Raw genomic sequence first — 21,086 nt, 5'->3', positions numbered from 1 at the left:
AGCCTGGACAGAACAAGAGCTTGAACAAGGAGTTGTGCAGCATATTCGGAAAGAAAGGGCCTGATCTTATTGATGTTGAATAAAGCAAATCTGCAGGATCGGACAGTTTTAGCAATGTGGTCTGAGAAAGTCAGCTGATCATCAATCATAACTCCAAGGCTTCTGGCTGTTTTTGAAGGAGTTATGGTTGATGTGCCTAACTTGATGGTGAAATTGTGATGAAAGGATGGGTTTGCTGGAATCACAAGCAGTTCTGTCTTGGCAAGGTTGAGTTGAAGGTCATGGTCCATCATCTAGCAAGAAATGTTAAAATGTATGTCTAATATTTTAGAAAATGTTGTGTCTACTCAATTGCTCTCCTTCCTGCAAAAACAAAAAAATCTGTAGAATTTCAGTCAGGTTTCAGGCCTCACCACAGCACAGAAACTACACTTGTTAAAATTACAAATTACTTGCTTCTTGTGTAAGATCAAGGCTGCATCTCATTGCTAGTTTTACTTGGATCTTAGTGCTGCGTTCGACACCATAGATCATGACATATTCATATATTGATTACAAAACTATACAGAGATTCAAGGGCAGGCTCTAAGATGGTTTAGATCCTACCTGTCAGATCGCTACTATTTTGTTTATTTAAATGGGGAGTCATTTCATTTATCACCAGTAAAATATGGAGTGCCACAAGGATCTGTCCTAGGTCCTCTGCTATTTTCAATATACATGTTGCCCCTTGGTAATATTATTAAAAAAAATACAAAAAAATATGGGATTAGTTTCCACTGTTATTTTGATGATACTCAACTATATATCTCAACGAGACCAGATTGTAACAGTAAACAACATTAAATGTAGGGGGATCAATCACTATAGAATACCATAATATATTTCCTTTAACAGCACACAACTACAACATCAAATACCATACATGTCTAAACCATATATTGTGTAACAAGTCTGTCCCTATCTAGAGGCAAAACCTTTTAAATGTCCATTCAACCTTAAAGTTCTGAATAACCACAAATGTCCTAGGTCCATCACAGTATTGTAGATGTTTAGGATGTTAAAAGGATACAGTCATCCACAGCGGTAATCCAGAGTAGAGTAGATAGCAATTCAGAAGAAAGACCAAAGTTGAAGTAGATATTAAATTAGAAACATTGAACAGTTGAGTTGAGATGCCCTCAAAATTAAGTGGATACAAAAACCCTCTAGACAAACAAAAACAATACAACATGAGGTCCTGGAAGCAAAGTAAATTACCAACTGTAAAGCCTCTGACAATATTAAAGAAACAATAAAGTAACTTACATTGAGATGTAGAACACCAATGCTCCTCAATAAGGGTTTGAGTAAACATGGGGAGAGCAAACATTTCCAGCTCACAAGTGTCCCTTCTCAAACTTCCTACTCTTCTTATTCTCTGTGTCAGAGAAAATTTACCGATAATGACTCCCTAACGCCCCCTTATGACCAGGAGTAAAAATACCACTCACTTGAAATAAGAAAGTAAAGTAACAGCTTACTAGATCTGTTACGAGATGAAACTTGTAAATTATCTAAGCTAACAGTGTGTTAAAAAAGATTGGATTACCAATACTTTTCTCCTATTAAATTTGGATAAGACCGAGATATCACTTATTGGACCAAAAAACAGTATTCAGAATCTCGTAGATTACAATTTGCAACTAGACGGATGTACTGTTACTTCCTTTACAGTCAAAAATCTGGGTATTATATTAGACAGCAACTTGTCTTTTGAAAACCATATTTCCCATGTTACAAAAACTGTATTCTTCTATCTTAGAAACATTGCCAACCTACGAAACATGTTACCTGTTTCTGATGCAGAAAGGTTAGTTCATGCATTCATGACCTCTAGACTGGACTATTTGTGACGATTGTGTATCAGGAATACACGAGGAGAGGGGAAGATCCAATTGCTGGTATGTTTATTGCACAAAAAGATAATACAAAACAACCAGTCCAAGGAGACAAACAAAACAAAAGAGATAACCGGATGAAACGGAACGGGAACTCGGAGGAACGAGAAGGTAAGGGGAAGTCTCGGGAGACGAGAACATAGGTACACGAAGGGTAAGGGCTCCATACAAACAACAGGGAAAGACAGCTATTTATAAGGAGACTAATGACAATAGATTGCCTGCACCTGTGCGATTAACTGGAGTGCAATTACTGTGAAGACAGGACCAGACTGGAGGAATTATAGTGCCTATGGTGAAGTGCCTAAGGAGAAGTGAGCTCACTAGTGGACACCCAGGAAAACAGAGACTGACAGCGTGACATTACCCCCTCCCCTACGGAGCAGCTGCCAGATGCTCCACCTGAAACCCAGGAAAACCCAACAGATAAAGAAGTTAGGAGGGAGGTGGAGCGGCGGCGGACTAGGGGGAGGGACGGAGGGTCAGAAAACATAGTATACAGAGACAGGAGAACCAGGTAGAATGGGACAACAGAGACAGGAGAACCAGGTAGAATGGGGAGACAAAGACAGGACAACCAGGTAAAATGGAAAGACAGAGACAGGAGAACCAGGTAGAATGAGGAGACAGAGACAAACAACCAGGTAGAATGGAAAGACAGAGACAAGAGAAGTGTAACACAAAACAAGGAGTCCAGGAGGGTGGTGGACCGGCGGAGGATCAGGGGGAGGGACGGAGGGCCAGGTCCAAAGAAGGAAACAGACAGAAAAACAAAAGAAAACAAAAACACAAAAACATAGGTCCATGAAGGACATCACGTGATGCCCACCCGGGCAGAACAGAGGACCACCACACCCATGTGGTCAAGGAAGAAGCTCCCCCAGGGCGGAGCAGAAGACCACCACATCCTGGTGGTCGATGCCGGAGTCCCCCAGGGCGGAACAGAAGACCACAACATCCTAGTGGTCGATGCCGGAGTCCCCAAGGGTGGAGCGGAAGACCACCACGTCCTTGTGGCTAAACCAACGGGAGGACGAAGATTATTGGTGACTTGCATTTGTTCATGAAGATCCCAGGTGACTTGACTCAGTCCTTGAAAATCCCCGGTGACTTGACTCAGTCCTCGAAGATCACCGGTGACTTGACTCAGTCCTTGAAAATACCCGGTGACTTGACTCAGTCCTTGAGGATCACCAGTGACTTGACTCTGTACTCGAAGATCACCAGTGACCTGACTCTGTCCTCGAAGATCACCAGTGACTTGACTTGACTCTGAAAGGTCATCAGTAACTAGCCTTGTCTCTGGAAAGTCCATGGTAGCTAATCCTGACTCTGGAAGGTCAAAGGTGACTAACCCTGACTCTGGAGGGTTCACGAGTACCTGACTCGACTCTGAAGGGTCGACCGGAACCTGACTAGACTCTGGAAGGTCAACAGGAACTAGCCCTGACTCTGGATAGTCAACGGTAACTAACCCTGACTCTGGAAGGTCGATGGTGACTAACCCTGACTCTGGAGGGTCCATGAACACCTGACTCAACTCTGGAGGGTCAACCGGAAACTGACACAACTCTGGAAAGTCAGCGGGCACCTGACTCGACTCTGGACGGTCAACAGGTATCTGACTTGATTCTGGGGAATCAACTGGAACGTGACTTGACTCTGGATGGTCAACAGGAGCCTGACTTGACTTTGGACAGTCAACTGGAATTTGACTCGACTCTGGAAGGTCAACAGGAACTAGCCCTGACTCTGGAGGGTCAACGGTAACTAACCCTTACTCAGGAAGGTCGACAGTGACTAACCCTGACTCTGGAGGGTCCATGAACACCTGACTCGACTCTGGAGGGTCAACCGGAAACTGACTCAACTCTGGAAAGTCAACGGGCATCTGATTCGACTCGGGAAGGTCAACAGGAATCCGACTTGATTCAGGAGGACCAACTGGAACATGACTCGACTCTGGATGGTCAACAGGAACCAGCCCTGACTCTGAAGGGTCAACGGTAACCAACCCTGACTCTGGAAGGTCGACGGTAACTAACCCTGACTCTGGAGGGTCCATGAACACCTGACTCGACTCTGGAGGGTCAACTGGAAACTGACTCAACTCTGGAAAGTCAACAGGCATCTGACTCGACTCGAGAAGGTCAACAGGAATCTGACTTGATTCTGGACAGTCCACTGGAATTTGACCCAACTCTGGAAGGTCAACAGGAGCTAGCCCTGACTCTAGAGGGTCAATGGTAACTAACCCTGACTCTGGAAGGTCGACGGTGACTAACCCTGACTCTGGAGAGTCCACAAACACCTGACTCGACTCTGGAGGGTCAACCGGGAACTGACTCAACTCTGGAAGGTCAACGGGCACCGGACTCGACTCTGGAAGGTCAACAGGAATCTAACTCAACTCAGGAAAGCCCACTGTAACTGCCTTCCTCTGCAGTGGCTCCAGGCTGGCGGCCATCTTGTGCAGTGGTGCTGGCTCCGCAGACGGGACGTGAACAGTCTTGGGAATCTCTAGGATTTTTGACAGCCTGGAGAAATAATCCAAAAATGTCACTGCTGCCATCTTGGGCGTAGGCGCTGAGCTGGCGGCCATCTTGCACTGTGGTGCTGGACTGGTGACCACCTTGTGCTGTGGTGCTATGCTAGCATCCATCTTGCCTCCTGGCGCTGGGTTGGCAGCCATATCGTGCTGTGGCGCTGGATTGGCGGTCATCCTGTGCTTTGGCGCTGAGCTGGCGGACATCCTACACGGTGGGGCTGGACTGGTGGCCACTTTGTGCTTTGGTGCTGTGCTGGCAGCCATCTTGCCTCGTGGTGCTGGGTTGGCGGCCATGCCGCGCAGCAGCGCTGGGTTGGCGGCCATTTTGTGCAGCAGCACAGGACTGGCGGCCATCTTGTACAGCGGCGCTGGCTCAGCCGATTTGCGTCTCCTCTCCCCTGGACATAATGGGGAAATGGTCGCTCCCAACCGAACCCCGGGTCAATGGGAATCCACAGTGGAGATCGCTGCCGGACCTCCTCTAGACTGCTTGCTCCGGAGCGACCTCCCCTGGTTCCACGGAAAACAACTTGGCGAGTGCCCTCAAACCCATTTCTCTCCCGCTTGCTGGCTGGGGAGGAAATTGTAGCAGACATACTGCTGGATCTTGTTGGATGGAGTCCTTCTGTGACGATTGTGTATCAGGAATACACGAGGAGAGGGGAAGATCCAATTGCTGGTATGTTTATTGCACAAAAAGGTAATACAAAACAACCAGTCCAAGTAGACAAACAAAACAAGAGGTAACCAGATGAAACGGAACGGGAACTCGGAGGAACGAGAAGGTAAGGGGAAGTCTCGGGAGACAAGAACATAGGTACACGAAGGGTAAGGACTCCATACAAACAACAGGGAAAGACAGCTATTTATAAGGAGACTAATGACAATACATTGCCTGCACCTGTGCGATTAACTGGAGTGCAATTACTGTGAAGACAGGACCAGAATTATATGAATTATAGGACCAGGAATTATAGTGCCTATGGTGAAGTGCCTAAGGAGAAGTGAGCTCACTAGTGGACACCCAGGAAAACAGAGACTGACAGCGTGACACTATTGTAATGCACTTCTAGGTGGTTGTCCTGCATCTTCAATAAACAAGCTACAGGTAGTCCAAAATGCAGCGGCTAGGGTCCTTCCCAGGTCAAGAATATATAATCATATTATCCCAATACTACAGTCTCTGCACTGGCTACCTATTAAGTTCCATATCAGTTACAAATTATTATTACTTATCTAAGGCCCTGAATGGTTTAGCTCCTGCGTACCTAACTAGCCTTCTACCATGCTACAATCCATCATGCTCCCTAAGGTCACAAAATGCTGGACTTTTCGTAGTTCCTAGGATAGCAAAGTCCACTAAAGGAGGTAGAGCTTTTTCACATTTGGCTCCCAAACTCTGGAATAGCCTTCCTGATAATGTTCGGGGTTCAGACACACTCTCTCTTGTTTAAATCTAGATTAAAAACACATCTCTTTTGCCAAACATTTAAATAATGCATCTCCTAATTTGTGACCGCTGTTGCATCTGATCAAATGCTGATTATTATTCTTTAGCTTGGGTTAAACTAAATAATTTTACTTGGTTGGAACAGCAGCTATGCTAATTATGCCTCTATTTGTTTCTCTGTTTTGCCACAGGATTTACATCCCATGGTAACTGGGATATACACAAGCTCCAGTCTGGATCCAGAACATCTGAGAAGAGATGACTTTGACGCAATGTATTTTGTTTAATATACAAACTGGATACCGCTGTTTTCAGTGGAATCTGAGGAAGACGGCAAAAAAACCCGCATCTCTCTAGCATTAATAGTTTTTGAGATAACTACACATTTGTAAAATTATGCCATTTTGGGCGGTACCGCCCAATCCGTCCCCAGAGGGTTAAAGTGCTATATGAATAAAGGTGACTTGACTTGACCATACCACCAACCAGAACAGCCCTCCAACACACAGCAGATGAATGGCTTTGTGGAGTACAACAGCTTTCATACAAACACTCAGCTCCGAAGCAAAAAACTGATGCAAGTGGATGCATCCTGTCGCCTTATATGTATGTATGGGGGGTGGCTCAGCATGCAAAATCCACTAGACAATTTTCATTGGCATTTTCTCTTAAATGATGATTGCAAGTTGACCCCTAATGTCTTCATGACATAACTCATTGTGATCCACAGTTGGGAAACCTAGGGTATGTCTTTACTCCAAAATTAAATGTACATTACAAAATGACAAATGCAAATCCATGATTGGGTGCCTGGATTCCAGTTGTTTTTCTGAATTGCAGTGATCCAATTGCTTCTATTTTCTGTAGCATTCAGCAGTCTGTAAAAATATTGCTTCACTTTCTTGTTTTACCTATTTGTTCAGTCAATCACAGAGCAGATCTTTCACATTTACAATGTTTTTTCACAACATTCAAGCTGAACATTGTTTTAGTGAGTGACTCCTGTCTACTATGACATCATATTCATACCCTCTATATAACAGACTTTTGAGAAATAATTCAAATGCCACTGAACTTATAGTAATGTAAATAATTACCCAAATATATACTTATTGCACTGATACCATAGATCATTCAATACTATGATATCAGATATCAGAAAAATGCACCAAATAACAGAGAGAGAAGTACAGTAAGGAGAGGCAAAGACACTTGTGTTAGAGAAGCTGTGTTTCAACCAGCTAAAGAGCAATCATTGAAACTTAGTGGGCCGGGGCCGTTCGTCCATGAGGGGTGAAGGAGTCTGTGTCACGGTTGGTAAACCGCAATCTCGGGGTGTTTGCACTTTGTGGTGAGATCTGTGTGTTTCGCGTCTGCACTGATTAAGCTAAGACGGGCGTCTCCATTAATTGTCATCAGCAACAGCTGTCACTCATTACTCATCCATTATATATTGGCTTGTCTCACGTCTTGTGTTTGTGAGTTCGTTATTATTTGTTTAATGTGGTTTCCCTGTCCGTCTGCTTTAATGTTGTATGCGTTGGATGTCTGTGTTACCTTTGAACCTCATCCACTCTTCGCACGTTCACTCAGCCACAGACATTTACCTTTGGCTCTCCTCTCCTGCTGTCTACACGCCGTCATCATTCGGATTACTCACCCTCTCTCCGCCACCATCAGGATTCCTCACCTCCTCACCACCACCACGGAGTGTCGTCGTCTCAGCATCATTGTTTGTTTGTGTATTTATCTTCATCTCATCTCATTAAACTGTTTATCTCGCATCTGCTTCCAGACTATCTTTATACCCACCGTCACATAACGATCTCACCAACATGGAAGCAGCGAGCACCAATACCCTCACAGACTTCATACACCACAGCGTCAAGAGAATGGATCAACAGCAGGAGAGCATCTCGAACACCGGACGCGCTGTCCAAGCGCTGGTGGCACAGGTGTCCGAGCTCACCCAGCGGATCCATCAACTCACGTCTCCCACTGCGCCCATCACACCGCCTGCGCCGTCCGTCCCCCTGGAAGATTCCCCAGGACCACTTCCAGCCAGAACCGCGACTTCCGGCGCCGGAGAACTATGCGGGTGAGCCAGCGTTTTGCAGAGCGTTCCTAACCAAATGTTCTATGCATTTCGCCCTACAGCCCCGCACCTTCGCTACGGATGAATCTAAAGTAGCGTTTACGCTCACATTGCTGTCCGGCAAGGCTGCCTTATGGGGGACGGCGGTGTGAGAAAACCAACACCCGTGTTGTGCCTCGTTCCACGCCCTTTCTGAAGAGATGAGGAGCGTCTTCGATCGGGCCGAGACCGGAAGGGAAGCCGATCATCGACTCTCGGAACTCCGGCAAGGCTCTTCCTCCATCACCGATTACTCCAACGAGTTCCGCACCCTGGCGGCAGCGTGCCAGTGGAACGAGGCGGCGCAGTGGGATAGATTCCATGGGTTATCCGACCGTGTTCAGCAGGAGATCTACCTCCTCGAGCTGCCCCCCACTCTCAACTGACTCATCGAACTGGCTTTACGAGTTGACGCACGGATTAATCGCTTGGGCCGCCAACCCAGTCCTTCAAGATCTACCATCTCTCATGCTAGGGGGCACTTGAGTCGAAAGAACAAGGTCGGTTCTGTCGACAACCACGAGCCCATGCAGGTGGGTAGAGCTCGGCTGTCCCGGAGAGAGAGGGAACGACGGAGGTCCCAAGGACTGTGTTTGTACTGTGGAGGCTCTGCTCATAACACCTACTCATGCCCGGTAAAAGAGCCAGCCCGGTAGTAAATTTGAGGCTACTATCGGGTGGGATCTCCACTGAGAAGTCCTCACCTACATCATCGACCCTCCTTCCGGGGAAACTGCGGTGGAAGAATCTACATCACGAGTGTCACGCCCTTCTGGACTCCGGAGCTGAAGGTAATTTCATTGATTCATCACTTGCACATCACTTGAACATTCCTGTCCTTCCTGTGTCTCTCCCCATCCATGTCACCGCACTCAACGGCCAGGAACTGCCTCACGTCACGCACCCATCACACTGATCACGTCTGGAAACCATCAAGAAACCATATTCTTTTTTCTCATGGACTCCCCTGTTGCTCCCATTGTTTTAGGTCACCCCTGGTTGTCCAAACATAATCCACGAGTGGAATGGGGTTCTAACACTGTCACATTGTGGAGTGAAAGATGTCATGAGTCTTGTCTGGTTTCTGCTTGTTCTGTTGTCCCTGTTTCTGTCTTTCAGAGGGAGAACATGGTTTTGCCAAACGTGCCCGTTGAGTATCTGGACCTGAAGGAAGTGTTCAGTACGTCCCGTGCTGCTTCTCTTCCTCTGCATCGTCCCTACGACTGTGCTATAGACTTAGTGTCAGGTAAGTCTCCGCCTAAGGGCAAGTTATACTCTCTTTCTATTCCTGAGAGGGAGGCCATGGAGAAATACATTTCTGATTCCTTAGCTTCTGGGTTCATCCGTCCTTCCTCTTCTCCAGCGGGGGCGGGGTTCTTTTTTGTGGGTAAGAAGGATGGTTCTCTGCGACCTTGCATTGACTACCGAGAGCTGAACAACATTACTATTAAGAATACCTATCCTTTACCACTCACGTCTTCAGCTTTCGAGAGGTTGCAGGGAGCATCCATTATTCACAAAATTGGATTTTCGCAATGCTTATCATTTGGTCCGCATCAGGAGGGGGGATGAATGGAAAACCGCCTTTAATACCCCTAGATGGCACTTTGAGTACTTGGTGATGCCGTTCGGGCTCTCCAACTCGCCCGGGGTTTTCCAAGCACTCGTGAATGACATGTTGAGAGATATGGTAGATCAGTTTATATATGTTTACCTGAATGACATACTGATTTTTTCTTCATCTCTCCAGGAACACGTTCAACACGTCAGACGAGTGCTCCAGAGGTTACTTGAGAATGGGCTTTTTGTCAAGGCGGAGAAATGCGTATTCCATGCACAGTCTGTCCCCTTCCTAGGGTATATGGTTTCGTCCGAGGGAATACGTATGGACCCTGACAAAGTTAAGGCTGTGATAGATTGGCCATCGCCAGATTCCCGTAAGGCCCTACAGCGGTTTCTGGGGTTTGGCAATTTCTATCGACGTTTCATCCGTAATTTCAGCCAACTAGCCTCACCTCTGACAGTCTTGACCTCTCCCAGTACTCTGTTCAGGTGGCCGGACGCTGCTGAGGCTGCGTTCACTAACCTCAAGAACCGTTTCATTTCGGCTCCCATCCTTGTGGCCCCTGATCCCACACGGCAGTTCGTGGTGGAGGTCGACGCGTCAGAGGTGGGGGTAGGAGCAGTGTTGTCCCAACGTGCTGCTTCGGACGATAAGGTACATCCTTGCGTGTTTTTCTCACATCGACTATCTCCTGCCGAACGTAATTATGACATTGGCAATAGAGAGTTGTTGGCGGTCAAACTAGCATTAGAGGAATGGCGTCACTGGTTGGAGGGTTCAGGGGTTCCCTTTATTGTTTGGACCGATCACAAGAACTTAGAATACATTAGAACTGCCAAAAGACTCAATTCGAGGCAGGCTCGGTGGGCACTTTTTTCCGGTCGTTTTGAATTTACCCTATCGTACCGCCCGGGTTCCAAAAATGTCAAACCCGATTCTTTGTCACGTCTATTTGATCCCTCCGCCCGTCCCGTTACTCCCGAGTGTATTTTGCCTGAGAGATTAGTAGTCTCAGCACTGGTATGGGAGGTCGAGTCGAAGGTCAAGACGGCCTTAGAAGGGGTAACGCCTCCGTCCGGTTGCCCACCGAACCGTTTATTTGTGCCGGAGGAGTTAAGGTCCGAAGTTGTTCAGTGGGGTCATTGTTCTAATATGGCTTGTCACCCAGGGATAAGTAGAACTAATGGGTTAGTTAGACAACGATTCTGGTGGCCACGTATGGCTCGCGATGTCCGCGATTTTGTTTTGGCTTGCTCAGTTTGTGCCAGTGGTAAGTCATCTAACCGACCTCCTGATGGGCTTCTTCAACCGCTGTCTGTCCCTTCGAGACCCTGGTCACATATCGCTCTAGATTTTGTTACCGCCCTCCCGCCCTCTAATGGCATGACGGTCGTTTTGACCGCAGTGGACCGGTTCTCGAAGGTGGCACATTTAATTCCCTTGCCCAAATTACTGACAGCCAAGGAGACAGCGGTCACTGTTCTAGATCACATTTTTCGGCTTAATGGCTTCCCTGTAGACGTAGTTTCGGACCGGGGATCTCAGTTTATATCCAAATTTTGGAAAGAGTTTTGCAAATTGTTAGGAGCGTCTGTTAGCTTGTCTTCGGGTTATCATCCCCAAAGCAACGGACAATCTGAGCGAGCCAACCAAGATTTAGAGAGGACGTTGCAATGTTTGGTCTCTAAGAATCCTTCTTCCTGGAGTCAACAACTCTCTATGGTGGAGTACGCCCACAATTCGTTGCCAGTGTCAGCTACGGGCCTCTCTCTGTTTCAGTGTAGGGTAGGGTACCAGCCACCAGCGTTTCCCAGTCTGGAATCTGAAGTCGCGGTCCCCTCCGCTCACGCGTTTGTCCAGAGGTGTCACCGCACCTGGACCAGAGCCCATGAGACTCTGCTCCGGGTGAGGGAGCGCACTAAGGCCAAGGCCGATCGCCACCGGTCAAAGCCTCCTGTCTACGTCGTGGGTCAAAAAGTGTGGCTTTCTACCAGTAACATTCCTCTGCGATCCGTTTCTAATAAATTAGCTCCCAAATTTATCAACCCGTTCACTATCACCAAAATCATTAGTCCGGTGACAGTCCGCCTCAAACTATCTCCTGCGTACAAGAGGATACACCCCGCCTTTCATGTGTCCAGAATTAAACCGGTGTTTTATGCACGTATTTATCCGCCTGCTCCGGTTCCCCCGCCGCCGCGTCTTGTAGATGGCGAACCGACATATTCGGTTAATCGTATTCTGGACTCTAGACGGAGGGGACGAGGATTACAGTATCTGGTGGACTGGGAAGGTTACGGTTCGGAGGAGAGGTGTTGGGTACCTGCTAGGGACATATTGGATCACTCCCTTATTGATGACTACAATCAGCAGGTAGGCCCTTCTGGGAACTCCAGGAGGAGTTCTTAGAGGGGGGGGGGTACTGTCACAGTTGGTAAACCGCAATCTCGGGGTGTTTGCACTTTGTGGTGAGATCTGTGTGTTTCGCGTCTGCACTGATTAGCTTGTGGGCGTCTCCGTTAATTGTCATCAGCAACAGCTGTCACTCATTACTCATCCACTATATATTGGCTTGTCTCACGTCTTGTGTTTGTGAGTTCGTTGTTATTTGTTTAATGTGGTTTCCCTGTCCGTCTGCTTTAGTGTTGTATGCGTTGGATGTCTGTGTTACCTTTGAACCTCATCCACTCTTCGCACGTTCACTCAGCCACGGACATTTACCTTCGGCTCTATTGCCCGCAGTTCCTGTGCCATCCTCTCCTGCTGTCTACACGCCGTTATCATTCGGATTACTCACCCTCTCTCCGCCACCATCAGGATTCCTCACCTCCTCACCACCACCACGGAGTGTCGTTGTCTCAGCATCGTTGTTTGTTTGTGTATTTATCTTCATCTCATCTCATTAACCCTCTGGAGTCTAAGGGTATTTTGGGGGCCTGGAGAAGTTTTGTCATGCCCTGACATTTGTGCTTTTTTCAGTTTCTTATAAATATCTAAATGGGTAAAGTCTAATCTCACTGTAACCAGCACAAACTGGGCTGTAATAATATGTGAAATTCATGTATGTACATGATTGTGTTTTCGAGAAAAAAAATATTATGCGTGGTTAGTGAAAAACTAAAAATGTTAAAACACTTCAATAAGGCAAAAAAACACATAAAGAACAATGGTTCCCGGGATTTTTGAGAACTGGAGCTTGTAGCCGAGAATTTTTCTTTCTAAATGATGTGAAAATCATCTTGTTTACTCATTCACAGAAAACAATATATTGATTTAAATTTTCTAAGACACTTTTTGTTGGTAAAAGTCATATGCGAGTAGGCATCAACTACCATGAATATCATTGTGATTTACACCTGAGAAGACAAAGGGCCGCATAATGAGCTGCATAATGAGCCATTCAGTCAGCTGTGCCACTGTGAGTGAGGAGTTACAAGAAAGAATGTGAGAACAAAATAAATCTATATAATTTTATGTTTGTAGTTTATTAAGAATATATTTAACTATCCCACAACATAATTTAATATCCACTTGGGGGAGCAGTTAAACAGTTTATTAGAAACAATCAAAGCTGACTTTCAAACAAATTGTTTGGCATCCTTACTCCAGTCACACAATCCTTCAGAAATCATTTTAACAATCTTATTTTCTACAAAAAACATTTATTGTTATTACTATTATCATTATTATTAATGTTGAAAAGAGCTGAGAATATTTTTCTGGGTTTTTAGGGGGAATAAATTGAAAGAAAAGCATTGTTTTTACATTTGTTACAGTTATCTATTTGTTACATTTATATTATTTACATCAAGCTTTTGAATGGTATAGTATTGTATATTGTTATTGAAACTTCATAATGTTTCACTTGATTATACATTTAGTCAGGAATTATAGTTTGGAAAAAGTATTTGGAAAAAGTCTAACTAGTAAAATGTTTACACGTTATGTGAAAACTAGTACAAGTATATAAATAAATAAAAAGAGACTCACTCATGTTTATGATCTCTGCTGAATAATGTGCTTCATTCTTTTTTTTCTGAGGAAATCCATTTCTCAAATCCTCAACCACATCACATCTTTTTGGGGTGATTTATGTCTTATTCCTCTCATCGCGAAGCAAACAGTAAAATAAAAACTTGAAGAACAGTCTGGCTGCTTTTTCTTCTGTGTGGGCGCATTCAAGCCGCGCGCTTCAGTTTGAATCTGAATAGCGCGTTCAGCGTGGGGGCGTGGTCACATTAGATATAATGAAGGGAGACATGAAAAACAGACATCGCGTTGTTTTCATATGGATTACTTTATCACAGAATATCTGTTTTCGGCGGCACTTGTTTAGTTTAAAAAAAGACATGTCAAGCTTTCTATAGATATCTCTCTCATGTATTTTCGTTGAGTATTCACGGAGTTACAGTTCATTTTAATGACGTGTTTGTAAATGAAGATCAGCGCAGACAAAGGCTGCAGACAGCACACCTTGTTTGTTATCTTTATTTTATAAGTGCACAAAGTTTTGTTGTTATTATGTCTGTATCCAAAAAAAGTAGACCCTTTACAGATTCGATTGATGTATTGCTCTTATCTGTACGATTATACTGTGTAATTTAAGGTCTTTTCGGGGTTATCAGGAGAAAATGACTCAAAACGCGTATCCGCATTAATCGACTCGAGAGGGTTAAACTGTTTATCTCGCATCTGCTTCCAGACTATCTTTATACCCACCGTCACAGTCTGGCGCCGAGGACGCTCGAGGTGGTGGCCTGGAGTGAGTTGCCGGGGGGAGGAGCAGGGAATGGGGGAGTAGAGCGCAGTCTCGTGGGGACCCCCCGGTCTGCGAGGGGTGATGGGGGTATGTGACGAGTGGGGCGAGAGCCGTGGGAACGAAGTGAGGCCGGTGGAGTGATTTGGAAATGTGCGACACCTGCGCCACTCACCGGTCTCGAGTCCCACAGAAGAGATCGGAAAGGATACAAAAGAGGACCGACGAGAGTGAAGGATGACAGAGGACCAGGCCTGGGCTTTTTATTGTGTTTTGGTTTTGTTTGTGCGTGGCAGTCGTCCGTGAGGGGCTGTCGCACTGTTTTGTGTTCATTTTGTTATTAAAGTTTTCATTTAAATGTCCTCCGGTTCCCACCTCCTCCTTCCCGGGATTGTGAAGTTTTTATATTGTTACAGAGATATTTAAGTGGTTTATTTCAAAATCTGCCAAATGTAGCTAAATGCATTGTTCATCATCCTGTGAATTAATATAGTTGTCAAGCAATTGAGCTGAAATATTGACATTCTTTGAACAATCTCTTAGTGTAGCATACACTCATGTCACTGTAATGTCATGGCTCTTTTCCACTGCGTTGTACGACTCGGCACGGCTCAGTATGGTATGACACGGCTTGGCTCGGCATGTTTTGCATTTCCACTGCAGTTTAGTATTGCTTTAGATTGGGCAGGATTATTCACATTATTATAATTGTGCCCCCTCTACTGCCATGACTCCTAAAATAAACGTTTTCATTCCGCTTCTCCCCTTCAAGCTCTCACTGGATCCACTCTGCTGACGACAAGAGGAACGTCTATACAGACAACAAAACTTTTTGGTTGTTAAAAACGGTGCGCTCATTCAAAACAGTTGAGTTCCATCCTTCGCTGGGTGTGCTGATTTAAATCTAGCAGTTATTTTGTGTTTGCTGTTGCAAGTTCAGTGATGCAGAGAGGGATGATTCTCTCTGGCCAATCTGTGATCAGCAGAGTTTACACGTCATGTTTTGGTAACGGTACGGTTCACCTGGAACCTCAACCAAGGTGGTACAAAAAAAATTACCAGGTACCAGATACACCCAGTGGAAAATCCCCTAAAAGTGAGCCATTCAGTGACGTATTATGCAGTGGGAAAGCGCCATTCAAGTATGTTAGGACCTTGATTCTACTACAAAACCTTCAGCTTTATTGAACTGCAAGAATTGAAGGCTGATCATTTAAATTTTAGGTGTTTATAGTTCGGCCTTTCCAAGCATTTTTTACACACACCATTAAGAAACCCATGCATCTTAAACATGCAAGCCCATATATTGAGAGATATAACACATTCATTCACTCATCGGAATAGGACATGCAAGAAAAAACAAACAAACAAACAAACAAAAAAACATACCCTTGGTCCCTGGTCTCCTTGATCCCCCTATAAGAGAGAGAGAGAAAAAAAGAATAGAATAAGATAATACATTTTTTTTTTTTAAATATTGTACACAAATTCAAGCAATAAAAGGAGTAATTTAAAATACACTTGCTATATCCACATTGGATTAAAATGAATTGCAGTTGAAAGTAAAATTATGTATGATAAAAATGGTCAATTGTCACACTTAACCCCAAAGAACTAGTTAATTATAGACCAATCTCGACTCTCCCTTCTCTGTCCAAGATACTAGAAAAGGTAGTATCCTCACAGTTATATTCCTTCTTAGAGAAAAAATGGTATCTGTGAGGATTTCCAGTCAGGATTTATACCGTATCATAGTAGTGATACTGCTTACCTTAGAGTTACAAATTACCTCCTCTTATCATCTGATTGTGGTTGTATCTCTCTATTAGTACTATTGGATCTTAGTGCTGCGTTCGACACTATTGACCACAACATTCTTTTGCATAGACTAGAACACTTTGTTGGCATTAATAGAAGTGCATTAGCATGGTTTAAATCGTACTTATATGACCGCAATCAATTCGTGGCAGTGAATGAAGAGGTATTATATCGATCACAAGTGCAGTATGGAGTACCTCAAGGCTCAGTACTAGGGCCCTCACTCTTCACGCTTTACATGTTGCCCTTGGGAGATATCATCAGGAAACACTGTGTTAGCTTTCACTAACCATATTACCCCGGTCCTGTCAACACTGCACTGACTCCCTATCAAACATTGTTGTCAAACTTATTGGGGAAAAGACATTTGTCTGTAAACTGATTAAGAAATTGTAGCATGTTTAAACGTGAAGCACTGTATAATTTCGTTCCCATTATTTAGGCCTAATTTGCCTAAAACAAGAAACGAATAAAATTAAACCTGCACGATTAAATCTTTGAAACTCTAAAGAATGGATGGATTAATAAAACCTCCTCATGATTTAACTCAAGTTCTCTTATTATAATCAACAAAATTCACACGATGTAAAAAAGAGCTTTAGTAATTGACAACTTAAGCGATTTTAAAGGAAGCCTTCTTTACTTGCTTTTAAAGTTGGGCAATAGCATATGGCCTAAAAAAAAAATCCCAGATTATAATTAACTCAAGTGATATATAGGGAATTTTAATAATTAATCAGGAATATGATTAATATATATATATATATATATATACCTCATATGACAGTTACATTAAAATTATTGAAGATGAAAAATAGGTAAATTGTATATATCAATAACTCATTACAAGGCACTGTAATTTACTCATTAATATGTCAATATTCCATTCTTCATATCAATTATAGTGATATCTTTTACTGTGAATTAACGCAACTGAAACGGTGGTTTGTCCAGCAAACGGCCGTAAGATTAACTTATCAACTTTCAATAGGGTTATCACTTCTTATAATTCAAGGGAAAATAGTTTCTGGCCATGAAACATTCTCCTATCCTTATGAAATTTCGGTTACTGAAAAGTAACGAGCTTGTAGCTAAGATCAGACATTTCATTGACTCGTGATGTGAGCATTTTAGACAGAAGCAATCATGAATATATATTGGATTTTAATAATTGAACTAATTATACATCAAACTACAAATCACCCAGAGTAAATATGCGTACGACAATACAGACAGTAAACAAATACAAACATAACGGAGTCCAAATGAGAGAGAGAGAGAGAGAGAGAAAGAGAGAAAGAGAGAAAGAGAGAAAGAGAGAAAGAGAGAGAATGAGTGAGAGAGGATGAGAGAGAGAGGTGAGATCACAGAATAATCGCTCAGTTGTGCAAACTCACAGACAGTAACCTTTTGAAAGGCAACAACGAATCAAATCACCTTGAAAAGGTAATAGACAAACTTTAAACCAAGAATTAACCAAAATGAAAATGAAAACATTTATATATATATATATATATATATATATATATATATATATATATATATATGCCTTATATTTATTTACTGTTTAATAAAAATAGCATGCATTTGATCCTTTGTGTAAAGGTCTTCTTTTAATTATTTTAATTGTTACTAAGCCTGCACCAATGTTCTTGTCCATTGCCCCTCGCAGATTCCTGCAGCTAAGCTTGTATGTACATTTACATTCCATTAAAGGTTATTGATGACATGCCTCTGAAGTTTGACTTTTTGCACCATTACAATACTTATAGGCAACTAGTCATCATATCTCTAGTCCTTTAATGTATTTGCATTGTACTAAAGTGCGTTCATTTTCAATGGGCATATATGCGGCTGAAACAGGTAGCCTAGTGCATCCCAAATTTTTCAACATGAACATTTTAATATAACATTATAGTCATTATGGACTATGGCCTTTAGAAAAATGTTTTTTGAGGAGGTGGGGTAGTGCACAAGCTTTTGTTCTTGATGGATTTTTTTCCCTTGCATTACTTTAATTTTATACTTTAGTTTGTTTTTTAAACCAGTACTTTTACACTTTTACTAGAGTAAAAAGCTTTAGTTGATACTTCAACTTCTACAAAAGTCTTTTTAAACCCTAGTATCTATACTTCTACTTGAGTAATGAATGCCAATATTTTGACACCACTGCTAATTAGACCCCTCAACATGAAGACTTAGCTGTCACAGAATGCCAGGAGAAGACAAAATAAGATCCATGTGCAGTTAAATAAAATTCAAACAATGATCCAGAACAAAGCAAAAACGTGGCTAAAGGAATGGATGGCTGACGTGAAACAGACGTTCCGAAGCTTTGCGAGATCACGAAGCGCAGATGTTTCGAAACACTGATCCGAGGCATGATTCAAAATGCCCGTGACTACGGCTAATGAAGCCTCAAAGTATTTCACAAGTGTTTCGACAGGTGGCATGGTCCGCACATCTGTATAAAGTGAAGTCAACGCATCTTGACCTCGTTGGTTTTTGTGAGAGGAGTTTGATTTTGAGATGGCGGATATTTGGTGTTATAGTGACATTTAAAGTGCGATCTGTTTAGTTATATTTAGGCTTACATTTAAATTTACACACTGACTGATAGGCTACAGACAGACAGAATATACATGTAGTGACACATTAATAGATGCATAGATAGAAATATTTAAAGACAGATAGATTAATAGATATACATATATAGATTAATAGATAGATACATATATAGATACATAGATATATTAATATAGATAGATATATAGATAGATAGAATAAAATAGATAAACAGATCAATAAAAATGGAGGCTCCTCAGAAGAGATGCCATACATCTGTGTTGTGGGAGCATTTCCATTTGGAAACCCCAAATAAAGTGAGATGTATGTATTGTGATCGGCAGCTAGCCTACTGCAACAATACATTACATACATCTATGATGCGCCATTTGAGGAGCACTCATCCTGCCATTTTGCAGGGTGCAGACGATGGTAGCATTCCCCCTGAACCTAGGCCTACTACTGACACTGCTGGGCCATCTAAGCAAGGCATGCATTGTTTGAAATATAATTATAATTGAAATATAATAACAAACTGTTGGGACACTGTTTAGAAAGTCCATAGCCCTGTGACAACCTAAGCCCTACAACCTAATGTCCCAATCACAACTACCAATCATGTTAAAAACTTCAATGTGAATATAATATAATATTTTGTCAAAATAATATACTATTGTGTGAATATACATTTTATAGGTCTACATATGAGTACCCAATCTACAGCCAGTGAAGACATCATTTTGGTTTTCCTAATTGTTGTAGTTCTACATTCCATTTGATTTTTCTCTGCACACTAAACCTTCATAACATAACTTTGTTTATGAAGGTTTTCAAATAATGAACCAGTAGGCTACAGTTTCAGTCTATGTTATGTAATCTGATTTATATAATGTATACTTAATATATGCCGTAAGTGTTGGATTTGTTACTAATTGCTGTTTTCATCATCAGGCCCATCATCATCATCATCATCATCACCATCAACACAAGTAGAAACACAGGACAGCTTATGGGAACTTTTTGATAATCGTATCCATGAAACCCAGAAGATACACAATGCTACAGCTGATGCCACATTGGAAGTGAAAAAAATACCTCCATGATGCGTTTTTGCCCAGAACTCATGATCCCCTAATTTACTGGAAAGAAAGAGCAGTAATCTTTCCTCATTTGTATGTCCTTGCTAAAAAATATATTTGCATGCCAGCAACAAGTGTCCCTTGTGAGAGGATTTTTTCAAAGGCTGGAGAAATTATCTGTAAAAAAAGAATTAGGCTAAGTCCTTCCACAGCAGATAAATTAATATTTTTGAATAAAAAAACTTCAAAAAAGTGAGACATTGTGGCTTGAATTCTTTTATTAATATTAATTTTTCATGACCAAAATAACATTATGCACAGTGAGAAGCCTACAGGTTACAAGCTTCACATATTAGAAAAATACAATAATAATAAAAACAACAACACATTTTTAATGGCTCGTTGTTTCAGATCAACACCTGCAAGTGACCACTAGATGTCACCGTTAAGACGGGTGATGGATTGATTCGAAGCTTCAACACAATATGGCACATTTGCTTCAACTGTTTCATTGCTTCACGAAGCCTCGATCTGCCCACCACTAGCTAAAGGTAATCCAAAACACAGGGTAACAGAAAATATACCGTAACGGGTACAGTACTGCAGCAGCAAAAGACAGAGTGAGCATGGAATAAATAGTGATGGGATAATGAGTAAATAAACTACAGGTGATGATAATCAGAACAGAAAAGACAAGGCAAAGGAATATGGGAAACAGAGTTCAGAGCATGTAAAAGTGAAAGGGGAGAACGCCATCAAGTGGCCAGTCCAGGGCACAAATACCAGACACTGTGACAGTAGTAAGTTCAGTTCTAAGATCATTCAGGGACTGCACTCTATGAATGGTTAGGAGAGGTGGCATGCCTTAATATTTAAAGAGAGTAGCTTCTTACTCTGCATAGATTTTACCATTATCAGATAATGTCACGCGTTGGCATGATGGGCAATAAGACGTTCCATGGCCACATTACCCACATCTTCCCATTGGATGCTAATGTCTTCCAGGTCTTCTAATCACAGACTGTGAACACCTGACCATTATGGCCACCACACCTGGAGCTCGTTGGCAACGGGTTTAAAGCCAAGAGGAAAAACACACTAAGGAGAGTAACATGCTCCATGGAAGAGAGACTAATGAATATGTTCTCTTCATTTTTACAGAGACTGACTGAGCACCTGGCTGTTTGTCACACTTCATGGAGGATCACAGACACTATTTCCACTGGGACAAA

The 21,086-nt window shown here is 42.9% G+C and overlaps 1 protein-coding gene and 1 long non-coding RNA gene across 8 annotated transcripts in view; one reads left to right on the top strand and one right to left on the bottom strand.

Moving 5' to 3' along the window:
* The window catches only part of LOC132124973 (collagen alpha-1(XXV) chain), a 712,477-nt gene that overhangs the window by 422,831 nt on the left and 268,560 nt on the right, over positions 1-21,086 (bottom strand). For all 7 annotated transcript variants that reach the window (XR_009426824.1, XR_009426827.1, XM_059536150.1 and 4 more), the window contains exon 5: positions 15,782-15,808. Coding sequence is in view for 5 of the 7 variants with exons in the window: in XM_059536150.1 (XP_059392133.1) it covers positions 15,782-15,808 (27 nt within the window). In the remaining 2 variants the exon portion in view is untranslated. The remainder of the gene's footprint in view (positions 1-15,781; positions 15,809-21,086) is intronic.
* On the top strand, positions 2,183-2,859 carry LOC132114987 (uncharacterized). Its single transcript, XR_009425387.1, has 3 exons — positions 2,183-2,434; positions 2,477-2,553; positions 2,585-2,859. It is a non-coding gene; the product is annotated as an uncharacterized LOC132114987 (long non-coding RNA).

The sequence above is a fragment of the Carassius carassius genome, chromosome 3 (genome assembly GCF_963082965.1).
Source record: "Carassius carassius chromosome 3, fCarCar2.1, whole genome shotgun sequence".
Classification (NCBI taxonomy): Eukaryota; Metazoa; Chordata; class Actinopteri; order Cypriniformes; family Cyprinidae; genus Carassius; species Carassius carassius.
The sequence above is the reverse complement of the archived record's forward strand: the minus strand, read 5'-3'. Positions and strand labels throughout refer to the sequence as shown.